General features: G+C 34.7%; 2 protein-coding genes across 12 annotated transcripts in view; one reads left to right on the plus strand and one right to left on the minus strand.

The window, feature by feature from the left end:
* LOC113237056 (syntaxin-1A-like) overlaps positions 1-14,241 on the minus strand; it is a 59,313-nt gene extending 45,072 nt beyond the window's left edge. For 8 of the 9 annotated variants that reach the window (XR_003311006.1, XM_026473306.1, XM_026473307.1 and 5 more), the window contains exon 1: positions 14,074-14,241. Coding sequence is in view for 7 of the 9 variants with exons in the window: in XM_026473306.1 (XP_026329091.1) it covers positions 14,074-14,106 (33 nt within the window). In the remaining 2 variants the exon portion in view is untranslated. Of the gene's footprint in view, positions 1-2,392; positions 2,580-14,073 lie in introns of those variants that run through there. The other variant, XM_026473310.1, reaches the window with a different exon arrangement.
* Positions 14,242-17,947: 3,706 nt separating this feature from the next.
* LOC113237059 (GTP-binding nuclear protein Ran) lies at positions 17,948-19,670 on the plus strand. 3 transcript variants are annotated; one of them, XM_026473313.1, is made up of 3 exons: positions 17,948-18,058; positions 18,411-18,863; positions 19,028-19,670. In XM_026473313.1, exons 2-3 carry the CDS (start codon positions 18,438-18,440, stop codon positions 19,241-19,243), a joined length of 642 nt encoding a protein of 213 aa, XP_026329098.1. In that variant the 5' UTR covers positions 17,948-18,058; positions 18,411-18,437; the 3' UTR covers positions 19,244-19,670. The 3 variants fall into 3 exon arrangements, with proteins under 3 accessions (XP_026329098.1, XP_026329100.1, XP_026329099.1); XM_026473315.1 differs by lacking the exon at positions 17,948-18,058 and adding an exon at positions 18,132-18,240; XM_026473314.1 differs by lacking the exon at positions 17,948-18,058 and adding an exon at positions 18,185-18,332.
* The last annotated feature ends 932 nt before the right edge of the window (positions 19,671-20,602 follow it).

Raw genomic sequence — 20,602 nt, forward strand, 5'->3', positions numbered from 1 at the left:
AATTGAGATCTAATTATAGAACGAGCTAAAAATCATAGATTTCGTTTAGCAACTTTCCGGTCGTTGCATTTTCCTAATGCGTAAAAGAGAAAAACGTAATCGATATCACAACACGACCTTCACTAGATTGCAGCCATTTTGCAACAAACGCGGACTTCGATGTTTCCTAGTGGCCTTTGTTTCTATTTCTCTATTCAGTATTCGGCGGTGGTTCATAATGGCTAGTTTTGTCAAATCTTTAAGCGAGCAATGTCATTGTATGTTTGAGGAAATACGGTATAATAAAAAGCTTGATAGTAGCGTGGCGGTGTCAAGGGGATTACGTGTATCTGGGTCGATCCTCAGACGGCAGCAGCCCTAAATCTCGACACATAATTACGGAGTTGCGGACGCGGGGCGAGGCATCTAGATCGCTCGCTGCCACTCAAAAACTTTTTGACCCGCCCTATTTGCGAGCCCTTGACGATATCGTCGACACAATTAATTTAAGAAATTATATCATCAGCTTGACCTTGAAATATAATGCTTTTTCTTTATTGTTTACAGCTTTAGTAACATTGCAGAAATTCAATAGAAAATGATGGATACCTCAAATTCCACAATGAATGGATGTCAAAGACAACGAAATTTTTCACCCTTTGTATGTTTGTGTGTGTGGAGATGCTTTTGGAATATCAATCATATTTCGTTGTCATAAGCAGATCACTAATAATATTATCACATGTGACGCTATATCAATTTGGTAGGCAACGAAGGAAATGGACAGTATAGCTTTTTTTATAGAGATTCGAGTCAAGAGGGATGGGCTATCTTTGCAAAGGCATCGCCTCTCATTTTACCACACAAGGGAAAAGCTGCAGAATCGAAATAAGCTATGGTTTTATGAAAGGCAAACGACAAGTAGTGAAGGCAGGGAATAATTTCACGTGATATTATTATAACATGTGTTTTTATCTTTTTACATAAAGAATGATTCATTTAAAATATTAACTTAATACTATAAACAATGTATTTCTTTATCTGCTGATTTCAGTAAGTTTCATTTAAACCATATCATAAGATAGACAATACAACATAAACTACGTAAAGTTTTTACGTATTTACGTCAGAAGAAAAACACATCTTAAAATATTATGCAACTTATGAAAGGTTTATATCTTGTCCCATTATCGGATATATTATATGTAAGACTTAAAGAAATTTTAATATGAATGAACAGCATAGAACATCCAGTTCTGGAACACAGTTAAACCAGTGTAAGAAGATCTCTTATTGAAACCAAAGAAACAGTAAATAAACAGCGGACATTTATAAATACACGATGTGAATAACTCAATTCATCTGTTTAGGCGTTTAGTCCCAAATACCATGTAGTAAAAATTGACAACAAAAAATAGTGTAAATCATGTCCACAAAGATTCGGGAACGAGTACAATAGTGCTATATTTTATGTCGTTTTGTGGAGTATCGGCAATCAAACAAACTTTGGTATCAAAGACCGATTTTATGTGTGCTGCGTGCCTACGCTTGTTCCACAAACAAACCACAATAGAAATATCGAACTTACGGACCTTGCAGGAAAACAAATATCTATATGACTTGAAACTAATTTAAGTGTGACAATTCTGAACTACTTTATCAAGTTATTGGAGCGTGCAGTGGAGGAAATAATAAAGTTACTTCTGAATGCGATTAGAATTGTGAAGTTACCGTGGTCAATGATCGAAAACGACGTTCTATTTTGATGGAACAAAATATTTTCTTAAACCGCAAAGTATTACTACTTTATTTTATGTATTGTGTTATATTTTGAAATTACCTTGAAAAGTAAAAATTCCCAGGTTGGTAAATATAAAAAATCAAATGGATCAATATACTGCTAGTGTGCAGACCGCCGAAAAGCGGCTAATGCTGGCTGACGTCGACACGCGCTTATTTACGGCCCCTAAACGGCTCTGCGGGTATTACTCCCTCGGCCAACACAACCGCATCCGGTCTACTCTAATTGTATCAAAAACTCATGTCAATTCCGATGTATGGTTTTTATTGCCAAAAATTAAATATGGAACGTTGTATTATGTTGCTTAATGGCAAGAAATGTTTTGCTTATCTAATCGCACAATTAATATTATGTCTATTAATCGGTGTTATAGTGTATAATATAAATACATGTATAATCCGAAGCAGTAATTAGGTATACTTTAATCTTAACGTATGACTCACTAGCACCTATAACTAAAGCAATTGGAAAAAATTTTGGAACGGAAACTGTGAAATTTGAAATGTAAAAATTAATTAACCAAACATTGTGACTAGTACTTAGGCATGTGCAAGCATGACAACAGTTTATAGGAAAAAGAAAAGTTGGGAATAATAAACAATGTGTCAGTACCGCGGAAGTTAAGATGATATTCTTAAAAGTACAGCATTGTTATTCCAGAGTAATCTGTCGTAATAAAAGGTTGCTGCTGTCAAGCAGGCAGGAGGCTGGTGCAATAAAAGAATGAGACTGAAATGCAAGCAAGTATGTGAGCGATGACAATGGGACCGCACGGCGTAGAGCGTGCATTGAGGCCCGAGCCGGCGGCGGCGGCGGCAGACTAAGCGAGAATCGCTGCGGCAGACCTTACGTAACGGAAACCACCCCCTACCCACCCTGCCCCTGCCTTGACACTTCCGAGACCGCCCGACAGCCAGCCACAGCATGTATTATTGCATCTGATACGAACCGCAACGAACTTTTGGTTTTAGTAAGAATATCTTTAGATTATTTTTGTTTTGCACAATTAAAAGAATAAGGAAGTTAAGATTTTGTCTCAAAACTGTAAACTTAAAAAACGATTAACAAAGCTCATACAACGCGAAGCAAATTACCGAAAATTTCCGACGTAGGTATTTTAGATGGCGATTTTCACAGCGAAAGCAACAAAATCGTACTACCTGAGAATAAATAATGATACTGTCCAATCCCAGAAATGAGGGTCGTTTTATCACCTGAGACGTATGATGCGGACAGGAAAGGACGGCTTGAGACTCACGTTTCTTCCGATCTGAATCCCAGTGCTTGACCCTAATAACGAATAACCTCCCTCTAGGATAAATACGCTGAATCACCAACCACATAGATTCGGAAGCTATCATTCGAAACCAATCACAATGTTATGCTTGCGGTCACACGGACAAATGATACAACGCAAAACAATATGTATTGATGTTTCTTGTAAGCGCGCGATACACTGTTGGTCAACATTATTGGCGGAAGATTTTGTAAAAGAATTTACGGTTATTGCTGTTGGTTAGGAAGCGTAAACTTAGTTGAAAAAGATAAATTGTTCAACTTATTGGTGTCTTGGCTGGGAAAAACATTAACGCTCTTTATAGAATTCTGTTCTTCACAGCTAGATGTCTTCAACGGATTTAAGTTAACACACGAAAACAATTATATCGGTTTTGATCCGCGAATTTTTCCCAAAAACAAAGGCTTGCCTCTCACAAATTCGTACTTAACGACATCGCATTATTCAGAATGACAGAAAGAGAGATACAACGTTAACAAGTGTTCTGTTTCTGTGCTCCATCCATGTTACGACGTCAGGAACAGAGATCCCCAGGGCCGGAACAATCTTGTTTACACTAAATTACGGGACACTATCACATTATTATATCACAAATTTGTGACGTTAAGCACTAACTAGTTTTATAATATAAGTACATTATGCTCTCGTTTCTTCTTCTGTACCCAAGTCGGTTTTTTTTGTGGCTTTATTTTTGTTTAAATTTAATAAATGTCGAGAATATAACTTAGACGTAAGACTGTTTATGTGTTATGTCTTACGTCTAAGATTACGATTGTGAATATACACATAATAATAAAAGGGAAGCCATAAACATTTTCACCAAAATTATAATTATTCAACATACTTGCACTTTTGTGTTTAACAGTACAACCTAAGCAGATATTCTTTTCAAAAAAAGTTATTACAGTTACATAGGATCGGATGTGTGTATACTCTTTTTCTAGTTGTGACTCGTCAAATGTACTATAATAAAGAAATCCGAAAGTGTGGCTATTTTGTGTGTTTCATCTGTTTTGAGCTCGGCAGTGATGTATTCTCATATGTCTTTATATCGAAGTGGCAGAGCGACTGTTAAAAGACAAAGTTGAGTCGCGCCGTCGCCAACGCCGACTCAGCTCTGAAACCACTTTGTAAACTTTCAGGGCACATTGAAGTACTTGAAAATTACTCTTTTTAATCTCACAAAGAAATACAGTACATGACTATGGAAAATTGTTGGTAACTAGTTTCTTACGACGATTCATATTAATTGTCAACTACCAGTCGTGCAATGAAGTTAGAAATATCCAATGTTTCATACCATTTAAACTGTTGCCGCATTCTAATTAGTGAGTATGAAAATATTTTAAAAATAAAATTGTGTAGGAGATTGTAATCAAATAATTAACTAAAAAAATAATGAGTCAATTAAAATAATATAAGCTATACAAAAAAAGAACTTACAAAGATAAATGTACACACGAGGTGAACTGTTTATCATTGTCCGTAATCGGAATTCTTATCGGCAAGTTATCGTAACAAAACTGATGCTGTGCTTTCTGATACCATTTTCTCTCACAATATAAACATTATATGCGTATTTTGCAATATATATGTACTTGTGGCTTGTTTGTCTGATAACATCAGATTATCATGTCGACACATTTTACCAAGCCAAACTCTTTTTTAACCGACTTCAAAAAAAGAAGAGGCTCTCAATTCGTCTTTTTTTATGTATGTTATGCAATAACGGCGTCTGTGAACCGATTGTGATTATTCTTTTTTTATGGAAAGAGAGACCTCAATAGTGGTCGCATTTGAATTTGAAGAAAATATTCCACCTCTAAGGCTGGCAAACTAGGGGATAAATCCGGTTTCGCGCACTTTCCGGCAACCGATTTCAATAAAACTTGGCAGATAGATGTAATTCCACGAACTTTTGAGGTCGGTTTTTTTAGTACTCTGTACTGAGATTATTGTCCAGTCATTTTCGTCACATGCACGGTATTTTGCTAAGGATATAATTTAATAAAGGCTTAAAAAGCGTTACGAATAGTTTGCGATTCTGATATCGGATATGTACCTATACTCAAATGCAGAACGAACATACTCAAAATGTATGTAAATTTAAACATTGCATTTACGAAGGGTGCTTTGTATATGCTTATTTTAGACATGCTTTCTAAAATATGAACATATAACGCTTCACATAACTAAAACAAAGAGTTATAAAAGTGTCATGGTTTAAAAGACTTTTATAATAACAATTTCTTAATGAACTTCGCAGCTCCAGAATAGTAGTTCATTTCTCTCGGAACAATGGAGGAATCCAAGTAAAAAATACTTGAGTTCTTCCTTGATTTACGCAGTATGGAAATAATTTTACAATATCTCGAATAGACCTTGTCTAGCTGAATTATTCCGCTTGGGGAATTTGATCGTTGTTCAACTCCGCAACTTATTGCTGTGAACAATGAACAATTAAGTGAACAAAATGTGGAGGAACAGTGAAAGGGTCGGCAATTATCTCGCGTTCATGTCATAAACCACGGCAATTTCATTTCTGAAAACGGATCTTCGATTATATATTTATTACAAGCGTATACGAAGTGAAAACTCTTACGCACTATAACTTAGTAAGTTTTGGTACAATTTTATAAAGACATCAAAAAATTTGTAATCGGTAAAGACATCAAATAAAGATAAATTACAGGCACAGGACTTTTTGGCTCAGGTGCCCGGTGCAGTGGCAGTGCCCTTCAGATCTTTGCGATTTAAAGCTCTGAGTGGCATTGCAATTGTTATGGACAGGCGTGTCGCTTACCACCAGGCACAGACTTGTTCGCCCTGTCACTCAGGGTCGTATTCTAGAACTCTACTCAATGCTCAAGTCAGGATTGCACTGGAAACACAAGCACTGGAAATACGAACCTAATGGCAGGGACTTGAGCATGATTTCGAGTGCTTTAAACCATACTCAAATCCTGACTTGAGCATTGAATAGAGTTCTAGAATACGACTCTTAGTATCATAAAAAAAGATATAATACCCTCTACTACGTTAGATTAAACTCATTAATTATTTTATATATGACCATATACATACATTCACAGAAAACAGTGCCATATTTAAGTAAGACAAATCAATCGTAAAAATTTAATGAAGATAAACATTGTTGGCATAACCACAGATAATTCTATACTAGTGCATAACTGAGCATCGGTGCGATGCGTTGCCTACACTGTACAACTACGTACAGTGCATTGTGTGTAGGTAAAGGTAAAGGCAGTGTCTATATGTCAGCGCCGCTAAAATTTAGCTTTGTTCCACGCCACGTATTCTTTTAAAATACCTTCTTTGACATTAAAAACAATCCTATCAATACGAGCTATGTTCAGAATATAGTCATTAATCAATAGCAGTCATGTTCGAGAACTCGGTGAGCGGCCTAGATGGTATCAATAAATTCTGATAGGATAATTTGGCAAACAGAATGTCCCGCGACCTCATGCGACCCGACAAAAGGAGGCTTGATTTGGCTGCTCGCCAATAACAGCGACACAAGTTACTTGCGTTTGAAACGTCATCACTAAAATTTGATTCCAGAAAAAAGAACTAATGTATCTTTACAATTCAAAGAAAGTGGTTGCAAGGGAAATTGAATATTGCATTCTTGTTGCGCCGGTAGACGCTGCGGTCGCATATCAATTTTCATTCGACGTTTCACAAATTTTTAAATGTTACTTCTTTTTCTACAATTTTGTGTCCTTTTGAAGAGGGAAAGTAAAAGCGGAACATTTATATTCACATTTACACATTCTTTTTTTACAGTTTACAGCCACCAGTCAGGTGAAATATCTCGGTGTCATTATTGACCAAACCCTTAGTTGGCGCAATCACATAAATTATTTGAATACGCGTGTCCGTAAACTAATATATGTCTTCAAAAACCTCCGACAAGTGGCTGATGCTGACACCCTCTACATGACTTATTCTGCCCTTTGTGTATCCTTGCTCACTTACTGTCTTACAGTTTGGGGTGGTGCGGCAAAAACTACTATACTTAAACTGGAAAGAGCCCAGAGGGCAGTCCTAAAAGTTATGTTTAAAAAACCCTATCGGTATCCAACTTCGTTATTATATGCCCACACCTCAGTTTTGTCGGTTAGGCAGTTATACGTACTACAAGTGATCTTACAGAAGCATATCCTATTAAAATTTGACCCTGCTATCCTTAAGAAACGTAAAAATAATTATGTCTGTCCAAACAGGCAACATAAAACTACTTTGGCTGGAAAACACTTCCGTGTACTCAGCTCGCGTTTATATAACTCCTGTCATAGTAAAATAAATATTTACTCTCTTTCCCGTTATGAAGTCAAGAAAAATGTTACAAATTGGCTAAAAAGTCATGACTACGCTGCCACAGAGTCGCTGTTAAGGTAATTTCATATTTGTTGCATTTTCATAGTTACTCACAGAGGCTGTCTACTTCCATTCAAACTTATGGCTTCTGACTCTCCTATTTTCAAGACCTTTTTATGTACTCAATGGCAACAATTATAACAAACCCACATACATCTCATTTACACACACGAACTTTCGAATCACTCAAAATACATAACACCCACACTCCACTATTTTTTGACACACTGCTCCATTACTAAACTAACATAGTTTAAGTTTCACATAAATTACACTAACTCTTTCTTTTGCATCTTCTGTATAAGTTTTTTTTAACATTACAAATTTGTCCCTTCTGGGTCCCAAATGAACAGTTATATTGTACTGGTTTTGGGACTACAGACTTCCTTTTTGTATTCTCGTAAGCCATATGCTTAAAATATACGATTGATGCTTTCCCGCCGTGGCTGCAACAGTACCATCTGCGAACAAAGGTTAAATCCTTTCGTAGGGTCTGCATGTTGCCTGACTGGACAGCAATCAATCAATTGCTAATTAAGTATTGTAACTATCTCTCCAGTAACTGTGAATGGCTATCAATAAAGTTATTATTATTATTATTATTATTCTTTAACAGCTACTTCCTCACGGAGTTAATACTTGTAACGTTTAGACATAAACGGAGTTTGGTACTTTCAGGTTTGCAACTTTACTCCCCACAACTTCAGCAGGCGGCTCATTGAGGAAAAAGGCATTAAATGATATAACTTAAAGCATTGTAACTAAGCTGAGCTGTTCAGACGACACGTGTGACGGCTGCTAAATATAGGCATCGACACACAGTATGAATCAGCTGTTACGCGATGACGTCGGCACCACGATAAGTAGAGCCATAACGATAGACGCGACATAGGGGAAGTGCACTTTTCTGTAAGGAGAGATCTTCCTCAAACATTTGTAGTCTTTTACATACTAACAGTTCTTAAGTTGGATGCTTATAGCAATAACCACCATTGAAGTCAAATTGGCTCCCATGACTCAGCTATAATCTCGGGTAACTTTTAAGCATCTTGTAAGGCGCGTTGTGCTGGTACGACGCTCGACGAGACTAATAGATTAATTGAGCGATGGAGAAAAGATTTGTCTTCGGCGTAAGTAACCCTTCAGTTGGTATTTAAGGTAGAAACTACCTACGCAAGTTGTTTCACATTTTCAGGTAATATCTAATTGGTCAGCTCTCGTCGGCTGTGTGAGCAATGAGACTTTTATGATCGTGATAACATAGTTGACCCGATGTGTGTCACATTTATATATATACTATGAAGGGCGCCTTACACACAACTAAAACAAATTTAAATAGAAATAACCAGATGTTTTATTACATATAACGGGAGGGAGAGTACGGGAGTTTATGTTTCATTGCATAAAACATATTTTGTATTTGTAATAAATGAAGAATGAAAAGAAAAAACCAAATAACTAACTAGTAAGTACGACTGAATAATAAGAATACTCTTCTCTAAGCTACATTCAATAAATATTAAGGCGAACATAGACTCTTGAAATAAGGTGTATATCAATTTCGAACTTCTGTGACACTCGTCATTGTTAGTTCAATAAGAAAACTTGAAAGAGTTCAAATAACAAATTGGCGCGATAGGTTCTCAATTGAGACATGCCAAATATCGACACAATGTAGAAAAGAAAGAAATTGTACAGAAACTTTTTTAACTTGCAAATTCTTTAGCGCGCCTCGGAATTCTGTGGCAATCAAACTCTCTGAAGTTTTGCGTTCAGACACGGGTTCAGATAAAACTTCTACCGTTAAAATGTAGGTAAATAACTTGGGAACAAGGAAAAAACTGGAATGAAATGAGGTAATTGTGTTAGGTAAGTAGCGGATTTTTTTATTACATGATGTTAGGCTTTACTGTTATTTTAGATACGCTGTGACTATGCAAACTCGTTTATTTCAAAATTACCGCGTACATGAAAAAGAATTCCACACGAGTAAGTAACTAACACCATTAACCACAATTATTTGAGGGGCACAGACAATTTAAAGTTTAATAAGTCAGTGTTTCAACTTTGTCGAAATATGTTTATATTTCGAGCTCTTAGGTTTTCGCGATTGTTACATATAGGAAATGAAAACTATTTTTCCGGATTTACCAACCCATGTTGAACGTGACCATGGGACCTGTAAAGGGCCCAAACGTTTGGTTTGTTTGAAAAAACAAATATTGATTGAAATCCGGAAAAATAGTTTCATTTCCTATATATATCTACATTAATAAATTATAGTCTAATAAGACTATTAGAAGCTTAAGGTATTATTAATAATTATTGATAATAAGATATAAGGCAAGAGCAAGGGAAACCGCATGTTTAAAATTATTAAAATTATGTTAAATTCATATAAATATAAACAAATGGTAATTAACAATATTTCATAGCGCTACCTATATTTACTATTGCATAACTATAATACCAACGTAAAGAAGTGATAAATATTATGAAATGCATTATCAGTATAATTTTTATTAGTTGGAGTTCCCCATTGTGCAGTTCTATAGGATCCACACTGTAATATGACTAAAATGCTAATAGTTATAAATTCTGGAATACTTTGTAACACCCAATACGAGTATACTTATACATTTTAGCTCCACAAAACAGGAAAATGTAAAACACTAGCAGTAGGAAGTTTAATTGAATTCACATCACAATTTTTATTACACAATTCCATAGTTTGTGATATGAACTTTTATTATTATAATAATGATCTTTTTCATTTTTTAAACAAAGACAAAAGCAATTAAACAACAAGGCGACAAAGTCTCAGTAAGAATGAAGTGCAAAGATTGATGATGAGTTGATGATACAAGCATGACTGTGAGTCAACTTAACGAAGGCCAAGCGCCGCGCCGGATGCCGACACCAGCAGATAACAAGCATTTGTAACACTACTATTAGTGTAAAATTACATGCAAATGGGAGGAAAATTTAACTAATGTTAGTTCGAAATGTTGTATTCAGCAATTAAGAACGACAGTTTTGCTTTTAGATCACAGGTATAATAGATATATAGATAACATGATTGAGCTGGTATTAAAATACATCAGACGTAAAGCCAAGTACATCCTGAGAGTGGAGCGTTTGGAGTCCCGCCACAGCGTCATTTTAATTTGTTTGTGGTGAGAATGCCAATCGAACATCTGCCGATTTTCATGAAGGAAGACTTTTGGTTAAAGGGTGTCGTAAACCGGCGATTCCGGGACAGGTTACCTAACACCAGATTCCGCCACACTTCGCCGACGAGTGCAATTCGTGTAGATTAGTTATTTAGGTTTTATATTATATTGTGCAATCTGGAAAACACACATACAAAAGAAGCGTGATGAGGTCAATAAGTTCAGATCATTGGAATGGCTTCTGGGCAAAAAATTCCTGATTGTCCTCTGAGAACAAGTTAATCATCTACAAAACAGTCCTTCAACCGGTTTCGAATTACGGGTTGCAACTGCGGGGATCAGCAAGTATGTCAAACTTGAAGATATTACATATTATCTGAAAATTCCATCTGCCCAACCAGGGCAAGTAGCCTATAAGGACAGAATCTCACGACATGTAAACAGGCTTGCACAAGCTCTGAACGATCCTCTAAGTAACAGACGATTGAAGAGACGACGCGTCATATAGGACTAAAGGAAGGAGACATTGGAAAGATGAAAGCAGCCTAACGCCGGGCGGGCCAGTCTAGCACGCCAAATAGATCACAACAAAACAACTGCTTAATCCAAGAATCGATCGCATGTTGCAAAAGGTATTATAAGAAAGAAAAAATATAATATTTATGTATGTTAGTCTTTAAGGTATAGTAAGGTAAATTAGCCTGCCGCCGCTAGTTGTAAGGGCGCTTGTGACAAAAACTCAATATTTACTTTTCTCTTGTGGTAACTTCATACCTTATCCATATAGGAAAAAATAAAAATAGTGAGAATTGGCTTTTCTTACTGATCACGGCAGTATATATATACATATTTTTAATGTCATAGAGTGTCGAAATGAATAAATAAATAAACAGTGTTTTTTTTAATGGGACAGTATGGGGAAATCCAAAACCATTGAAGACACAAGGAAACTGTCTTAGGAACCATTAAGTCTTTTTTTGTGAAAGCAATTTTGGCATATATAGTCAATTTTTTGGTGTAAGAATGAGTTGCCTACAAAAATGAATAAAATTGATCAATATTTTTTCTAGTGCTATACTGTCCCATTAAAAAAAAACATCTGTATATGTGTAACATAACTAAAAAGTCAATGAAATGAAAATAAAGGTATTACTACTAAGACCGATGAAATAATAACTAGAATAAATGAATAGTTGAGAAATGTGCATGTTGATACACTTTATAAAATGTTACAATACAATTCCTGTATAAAAATATAAAAATAACCTTTCTTAAATTAACTGCAAAAACAATAATTTACATTTTTAGTTGAAATAGTGTACAAAACTTATTTGGAATTTTGCCATTTTCCATTGAACGTAGTTGAATGTGAATAATAAATTAGAAATACAATACAATTCCTGTATAAAAATATAAAAATAACCTTTCTTAAATTAACTGCAAAAACAATAATTTACATTTTTATTTGAAATAGTGTACAAAACTTATTTGGAATTTTGCCATTTTCCATTGAACATAGTTGAATGTGAATAATAAATTAGAAATTATGTGTAAGAAATATATTAGAATGATTACTTGCATTTTTACTAGCCAATTACTAAAATATGACTGTTATTATAATATTTCGTTATCACTTGTAGCAATCTGCTTTCTTGAATGACTTTTAAAAAAATATCATGGAAATCATACTATATAATTAGTTTTCTATTTTTTGTTGTAAACAACCACAAAAAATATATATTATTAGCCTTTCTGTCACCTGTAATAATTAATGGATATATTTGAAAGATTCAAAATATTTTTTAAATCTTTGTCATGATTTTCTACTTGTAATATATGGATAAGATATAAATTAAAGTGGCATGCAAACATCGTGTTTCGTAATACAATTATTCTCTTAATTTTGTATAAAAAGTCTATTTTACACAAGAACATTAACTTGATTAACAATTTGTATATTCAAAGTAAGTATTTTGACATACATTTCAAGTATTTAACAATGATAATATGGCAGACAATCACACAAACACATCATCAAGAACTAGGGCGATAAGAAGATATTGTATATGCTTAGTATAATGTGAGGAAATTAACTTCCGTGGCACTTATAAGAACATCCTTCCAGATCAGAAACAATTTGAAAAAGAAAGAAAATACTTTCCGAAATAAGTGGTACTGGAAATCACCACCTCTTATCTACCCAGTTCTTTCCAAGTAGAATTTCTGAATTGAAGTAATGTTGAATAGTGATAAAAAAAAAGAATCAATTAAAAAATCTTTTATCCAGACAAGTTGTACTGACTATATTTAATAACTTTGAAAACTCCATAATAGATAGTGATACACTTTTACCTCCTTATAATAAACATATTGCATTTTTTTAAATATAAATTCACAACTTCAGTGCATAAAGCTTTATATTCAATGAAGTTTTATTTCACATTGTAATTGTGGCAATAATTTCGGATAAATAAGACTAACTAGTTCACAGTAACCAATATCAGGAGGGAAAAGGAATGTTGAGAAAAAATAGAGGTAAAAGGTGTTACACAGCCTTGAGGTTCAATCAAAACATGTACAAAATTTATGTCAATTTAACAATCTATATGGTTGTTAAATTTACATGAACTTTGGTCACCCTCAAGATCAAAATGGAATGGGCAATTTTAAAACAATAGAAATCTCCATAACTAATAATTGATAATGAAGAGCCAGTAACAAACTTCTCTTTTATTAAATCTTAACCTTTGTTATATAGTACTTGCAATTTTTTTTTGCCATATTATGTTACAAATCAGATTTGGTTAAAACAGATATCTTAACTTCCTTTAATAGGCATTGAAATAACCCTAGCAAATGTTTCATCTAAGGTGGGTAAGGGAATAATATTTCTTGCAGTATTAGAGTTTAAACAGTATCTTGTAAATCCATTTGCAAAGCTTTTTATATATGATTTTGAGTTAACAACTAATAAGGTAATTTAAGGTCTTATTCTACAATCATCATTATCATCACATAGTCAACACTTCACCAGCACCTGGTACATGACTATAATTATGGCATTTTAATGTAAGTGCACCTGCTTTAAACTTACTTAAGCATGAAGTTTACTTCCAACATTAAAAAAGCAGTAAAGTGCCGCCGAAGGAGGTATTTTGGGTTAAAACCGCGCAACGCAACAGTCTCGCTTCAATGACAGCTATCATTCAGTGTCAAGTCAGGGGTGGGGCGAGAGGAAAAAAGATTCCTATTATAATCACTGTAACACCTTCCACTAACCTATACATCGACAAGAATATAAAAATACCCATACATTTGACCCAAACGAAACAAATAATGCATGATTTTAATGCTATTTCTTTGTGAATTCGAGGTCATCAATGAGACCTTTGGTTATGAGCTACGAGCAGTCAACTTACCGCTTGAAGCGCCGCTAACCTGTCCTTCGTCATCCTTTAAGGAAAATCACACACCAAGTAAACGTTTTATCTTGTTACACAATCCCATTCACAGATATTTTTCTAACAAACGTCACTAAACTAAAGGACACGAACACTACGTTCACTTCACTCAAAAATCGATACACACGACACGAACGAAACTTCATCCGTCTCGCCCGTTTGTGCTTACACTAGAGTTGAAGATTAATACTGTTACTTTTTATTGTTACAACATGTAGCAAGTAATATTTAGTAAAATTATACATATTTTTTATTCTCAAGATAAATGCATTGAAATTAAATCATGGCTTTTCAGAATCTATTGTAGTTCTTTACGTAGAGTGACTATAGCGGTTTTAATAATTTACAGAGGTCATAGATTAGGTCAATAGCCTATTCTAAACTTATTCGTAGTACTACTATTGAAAATTCGCATACTAAATTTCAAACTGATTTGACAAACATATTTGAAAAATGGCGGACAATGGCCCAAACCCTCTCCTTGGAGGTGACTCGTGCCCAGCAGTGGAATGTATTATTAGTTGCTGTTGATGATGATATGTGAAGCAAATTTATTTGGTAAAACCAATTTACGTATTTTTATATTTTGCCGTAAGCTGATACTTATCTCCTAAACAGTGCGTGTGCGTACAGGGTTGTGTAGTCAATGACCTAAGAACTATTAATTTTTGACACAGGCCGAGAGGAACTAGTTCCTTGGGTATGGTCGTATTAGTTCACAAGTCTTTTAGTTCCGTAGGAATGGGACCTGTTTGCGGAGCCACAGACGTGAGGCATAAATAATATGATTTATTTCACCTGTCTTTTTAGTTCTTTCGTTGTTTCAGTTCACAGACACAAGGCAAGACGGTACGAACGAGACAATTAATAGACTATAATTGCATTTACTACAAATTCATGCACAAGTGTGCATGAATTTGTAGTAAATGTGAGTGAGATGCACAATTGAACCTTGCCAGCTAGTTTAAAAACCACAAATATCTAAATAAATATTTAGATTTCAGTAAGACTCAAATAGTATAAACTTATAAGTACCTATACAAAAACATTGTTTCATAGTTACTTTTATTTTATTCATCAACTTTAACACACTTCACACCATGTGTAAGTATACATTTTATTCATATTAATAAGCATACCTATATAAAATAACAATCTCAAATACAACAATTAAATATGTATCTTGAAAGAAAATTATAACGTAATATTAAAAAAATAGTAAATATGAAAAATCTTTATTCTAAAAACACAAAAAGTATATCAAAGAGGAAAACAATAAAACATTCGTATTGAAATTTATTAATCGTTCATACGGATCATTTCATTCAGTGTCCTTCAAGACCGAAACGGCTCCTATTCCAATCCGATTTCCAACTCCCACTTAACTAAGGAACTAAAGGAACTAAAAGATCGAAATTTTTAAAATTTGTCAGAATGAACTAATTGGGATCGCACCCTCTAAAAACTGTGCATGCATAAGTCTGTAAGGTGTTGTAAGCAGGTATATGTGTTACATATTATTATTAATATTTAAATACGTATACTAAATGCGTATATGACTACTGTGGACTTTATTATCTCTCAATGTTGCCTTGAATACTTGCTTACAATGAATGCGCTGTGTGAATGTAGGCTTTAATTTTTTTTTATTTCATTAATAATAAGATGAAAATTCAATATTCCAAAACTAACCCATTCATTCTGGATGCACCTGATTAGTTAGTTTATGATATGAGCTTTCTATTTCTTCTACTCCAGCATTAAACTTACCAGTTTAAAATGTCTTTTATGTGGTTGTCTAAATACACACATCAAAAGTGTCTAGGGATCAAGTACGTTTAAGAGTATTGCTGCAATTAGGGTTAATTATATTAACTTTTTTGTATCGCTATTGATACTTTTTAGTGAGTTTTAACATTTAAATGAGGAATATTGTTTAAAATTCGATAATAAGAAGAAAATCGATTGTCAATGTGGTTTTGTATAAAAATGAGTTACAGCGTTTTGACAAAATCATTACAATATCTGCATCGGAACCGAAACAATTTACATTATTGTGGAGAGACGACATCATTTAACCCGAGAAGTGATGATGCGAGCCGTCGGAATGTTGGAAGCTGGTTCCAGGCAACGTGCTGTGGCTTTCACTCTTAACACTACACAGAGCGCCATAAGTCGCCTCTGGACGCGCTATCGCATGACGCGCAGCGTGGCCGAGCGACATGGAGGACGATCTCGCATCACGACTCGCAGACAGGACCGGTATATCCAAAATATTGCTCGACGGAATCGTACCATGACCGCCATGATGTTGGTTACGAGGCTCCACAGCTCCTCAGGCTTGCTAATAAGCGATCAAACAATCCGAAATCGTTTACGAGAAGTGGGTCTGCGATCCCGAAGGCCGCTCAGAGTTCCACTTATTGCACCCTGCAATCGCAGGACCCGTTTACGATGGGCTCGCGAACACAGAAACTGGGAGGAAGAAGACTGGCGTTATGTGTGCTTTTCGGATGAATCCCGCTTCGGTATGAGACCGGATACAAGACGTACTCGAGTTTGGAGAACATCTGGATGTCATGAACGTTTGAGATATTGTCAGGAAGTTCATCCATATGGTGGGGGAACAATAATGATATGGGCCGGTATGGATCGGCGGAAGAACCGATCTCATTTGGATCAGGGGTAACCTCAATGCTCAAGTTTACGCAGAGAGGATTGTTTCAGATGTTATCATCCCTTTGCGAGGCCAGTTGGGTGATTCATTTCAACTAATGCATGACAACGCACGTCCACACACGGCTAGAGTCGTAACACGCATTCTTGCCGAAGCTCGTATCAACGTTCTGCCGTGGCCTGCTCAATCGCCAGACCTCAATCCTACTTACTACTAGACCAAAATAAATTGAGCACGCATGGGATATGCTTCAAAGAAGAGCTGTGCCGAGTATGCATACCGTACATACTCTACAACAATATTTTGACTTGTTACAAAACACATGGGCGGCCATTCCTCAAAGTGATTTTGATGAACTCATCTTAAGCATGCCAAATCGCTGTAATTGTGTGATTCGTGTTAATGGTGGAAATACAGATGATTAATTTTCTTATCTTTACAATAAAAATGAGCAAAATCATCATTTTCGCCATTTTTTTGTCATTTAATTGTTAATTTGAGTTTTTTCCCACAATTTGCAAAAACATCAATTTTAGTTTATTTTAATTAAATATAGGGGTAAGCGGTTAAATAAAACATAAGCATTAAAGTAAGAAGTCGTCCTGGAAGACTGGATTTGGTAAATATTGCTTAAATAATTTTTATTTCAAAAATATTCACTTGATCCCTAGACACTTTTGATGTGTGTAAGAGGACTTTTCACTTATACTAAAAACAGCAAAGTTAGCGGAATAGATTACTTTATAATTTGGACTTAAAATATTTTTTTTTCTCTTGAATACCCGAAATTGACTGTTAGAATGTCAAGCATTCATTAAGTAATGGCTTCACAGTTACTTTGACTTTAGGTATTAGGCTTCGAGTACTTGCTACTATTTATCTCAACTCTAATTATGACATTTCGTTCAGTTGTAGATGGCGCCACTGAAACCAAATATCATGACGTCATAGGCACTATCGATAAAACAGTACTGTTTGAATTTAAGAAAGTTACTTTTTAAATGATTATTTTTAACTTTCGACTGGAACTACAATTTGAAAATAGAAAACACTTACATTATTTTTATAACTAATACATATATTTATTATCAATGGCATGGTTTGTATGTTTTATATTCTGATTTAAAAAGTTCTTTAGTTGGGTACCAAGTTCCTAGCGCCTACAAATGTCAAAGAATATTTTCCGTTTCGCCAAGTGACGCCATTGTGAGCCGTAACGACTTTCGACTGCGTCGGGTTAAATCTCAATTTTTTTAAACAATCTCGGTAATAAGTGATTTTATTTTGTGTTGCTTTTTTCTTTGAGTGGTGTGGTTTATATTGTTCACAATATTTGTGCGCTATGATCTGTATTTTAGTGAATATTTGGACTTATGTCCGGTGCTATTGAGCTAAATTCCTGTGAGCCTGGTTGAGCGCCATTCAATGAAAATTTTGGATGAATTCAAGTTTGCATTTTTGATAGAATTGTTTTTGTTGATAATTAAACTTGCTGATGAAACATTTGACTGTGTCAGTTAAATCATAAATAATTTTACCAGTAATGTCATCATATTATTCATCATTGTGAAGCCATTGTATGGTTATTTTTGTAATGCCATTTTTCGTATAATTTCAGGAATTGGTGCACTGAAACTCCACAAAAATGACTGATGACATGCCAACATTCAAATGTGTATTAGTCGGCGACGGTGGTACCGGTAAAACTACTTTTGTTAAACGGCACTTGACTGGAGAGTTCGAGAAAAGATACGTCGCCACACTTGGTGTTGAAGTGCATCCACTAGTATTCCACACAAACCGTGGTCCCATCAGATTCAACGTATGGGATACCGCCGGTCAGGAAAAGTTTGGAGGTCTCAGAGATGGCTATTACATTCAAGGTCAATGTGCCATCATCATGTTCGACGTAACCTCTCGTGTCACATACAAGAATGTACCCAACTGGCACAGAGATTTAGTTCGTGTATGTGAAGGCATTCCTATAGTGCTATGTGGCAACAAAGTGGATATTAAGGATCGAAAAGTCAAGGCCAAAACCATTGTATTCCACCGGAAAAAGAATCTCCAGGTACATAATAAATGTGACAACATATTAACTAAAAAAAGTGACTAAATTAATGTACTTATTAATTTTGTTATAACTATGCTCACTTTTGTGTAAGTTGACTAACAATTTCAATAAAGAGTTACATTCTATTCATAATATATTCAACTTTATGCATTTTTTTACAGTATTATGACATCTCTGCCAAGTCAAATTATAACTTTGAAAAGCCTTTCTTGTGGTTAGCAAGGAAGTTAATTGGTGATGGTAACCTTGAGTTTGTTGCTATGCCTGCTCTGCTGCCCCCTGAAGTTACTATGGACCCACAATGGCAAAACCAAATTGAAAAAGATCTCAAGGAAGCGCAGGACACTGCACTACCGGAGGAAGATGAAGACTTGTAAATAAGAATCATTATAATACAAATTTCCAGTGGCCGAGCAATTTGATTCGGGAATCATGCTAACAGTGTTCACTTGTACACATAAATTTCATTCCATTAGGTTCAAGTGTTCATTAAGTGCACACTGATCAAATTTCAAATGGTTTGACATCATAATGCCTTGGTTTTGATTAATTACATTAAAAGCATTTTACATTATGCTAATGATCTATTTATTTTATTTCATGTTCACTGATTTTTCTGTGCTTTAATTTACTGTTTCATAGGCTGAAACTAACATGGAAAAATTGTGAAGGAGGAATCATAGGAATCTGTATTTGTCAGCTATTAGATATTTGTTCCTTATTTATGTTTTACTGTGCTATATGTTGTATGGTATTGCAAATAAATTTCCTTAAAAGACAAAAGATGTGTAAAGTACACGGGTCTCATGTAATTCTCACATGCATTCTTGTATTTGGTATTGTAATTATTGTTTTAAGTTTGTTCCTATAATTATTGTATTATTGTCACTACTTTTTTTATTCAAAATAGCACTAATCTTAACATTACAACAAGTACATAGATTATAATTCATCTAAAACTTGCTTTTTGTTACATACACATTATGGACTGACAATATTTCACTGTGAAATTGTGGTGATACTTTTTGAATAAAATTGAAATAATAATTTGTTATTTGATTTAAAATGAAACAAATATGGTCATGAAGCCGAGATGGTGTGTAGGGTTATGTTCGATAAAATACTATTATATGGGACATAACCTAATATTTGACTTTCTTTTTTACGACTGGCGAAATGGCGGCAAATAAAAACTTCTCACGCATGTCACACCGAAGTTTTTATTTTTAATTCATAGACAAACTAGAATCCGCCCCAACTATCATATCGTTCGATATCAAGTAAAGTGTAAAATTGTCAAAATTGTTTGCTATTGACTTGAGCATATAGGACTGGAGGCGTCTTCTATAGGCAATCCCCTCTGTCAAAGTACAAGCACAAAACAGCTATCGCACAATAAACACTACTTTCAAATTGATGTTTTTTCATTTTCATTATCGAATTCACCGCGTCAAGTACTCCACGAAACATGTCGGCTTGCTATATACAAACTTGCAAAAAAATATCTGCTGCAGCCAGTCTAGCTAAGGGTGGAATTACATTCCATATATAAGCCTATTTTTTTCATTGATTGCTAATTTTCTATTTTATGACATTTTTTTACAATGATCACATTGATTCAAATTATCGATTACATGTACACAATATTTGAAAACATTCGAATATTTCACATAAGCATGCCTATGATGAAGTTCCCTATTTACTAACAGGCAACTGTCATGGACCTATACTTAAAC

The sequence above is a fragment of the Hyposmocoma kahamanoa genome, unplaced genomic scaffold (genome assembly GCF_003589595.1).
Source record: "Hyposmocoma kahamanoa isolate Upper Pololo Valley unplaced genomic scaffold, ASM358959v1 93, whole genome shotgun sequence".
In the NCBI taxonomy this organism is placed as follows: domain Eukaryota; kingdom Metazoa; phylum Arthropoda; class Insecta; order Lepidoptera; family Cosmopterigidae; genus Hyposmocoma; species Hyposmocoma kahamanoa.

What these genes read in the sequence shown, in the direction of transcription:
- LOC113237059 (XM_026473313.1), top strand. Translation starts at nt 18,438, where the DNA reads ATGACTGATGACATGCCAACATTCAAATGTGTATTAGTCGGCGACGGT. An exon ending in ACCGGAAAAAGAATCTCCAG is followed by an intron (nt 18,864 to 19,027) that starts GTACATAATAAA and finishes ATTTTTTTACAG; the next exon opens with TATTATGACATCTCTGCCAA.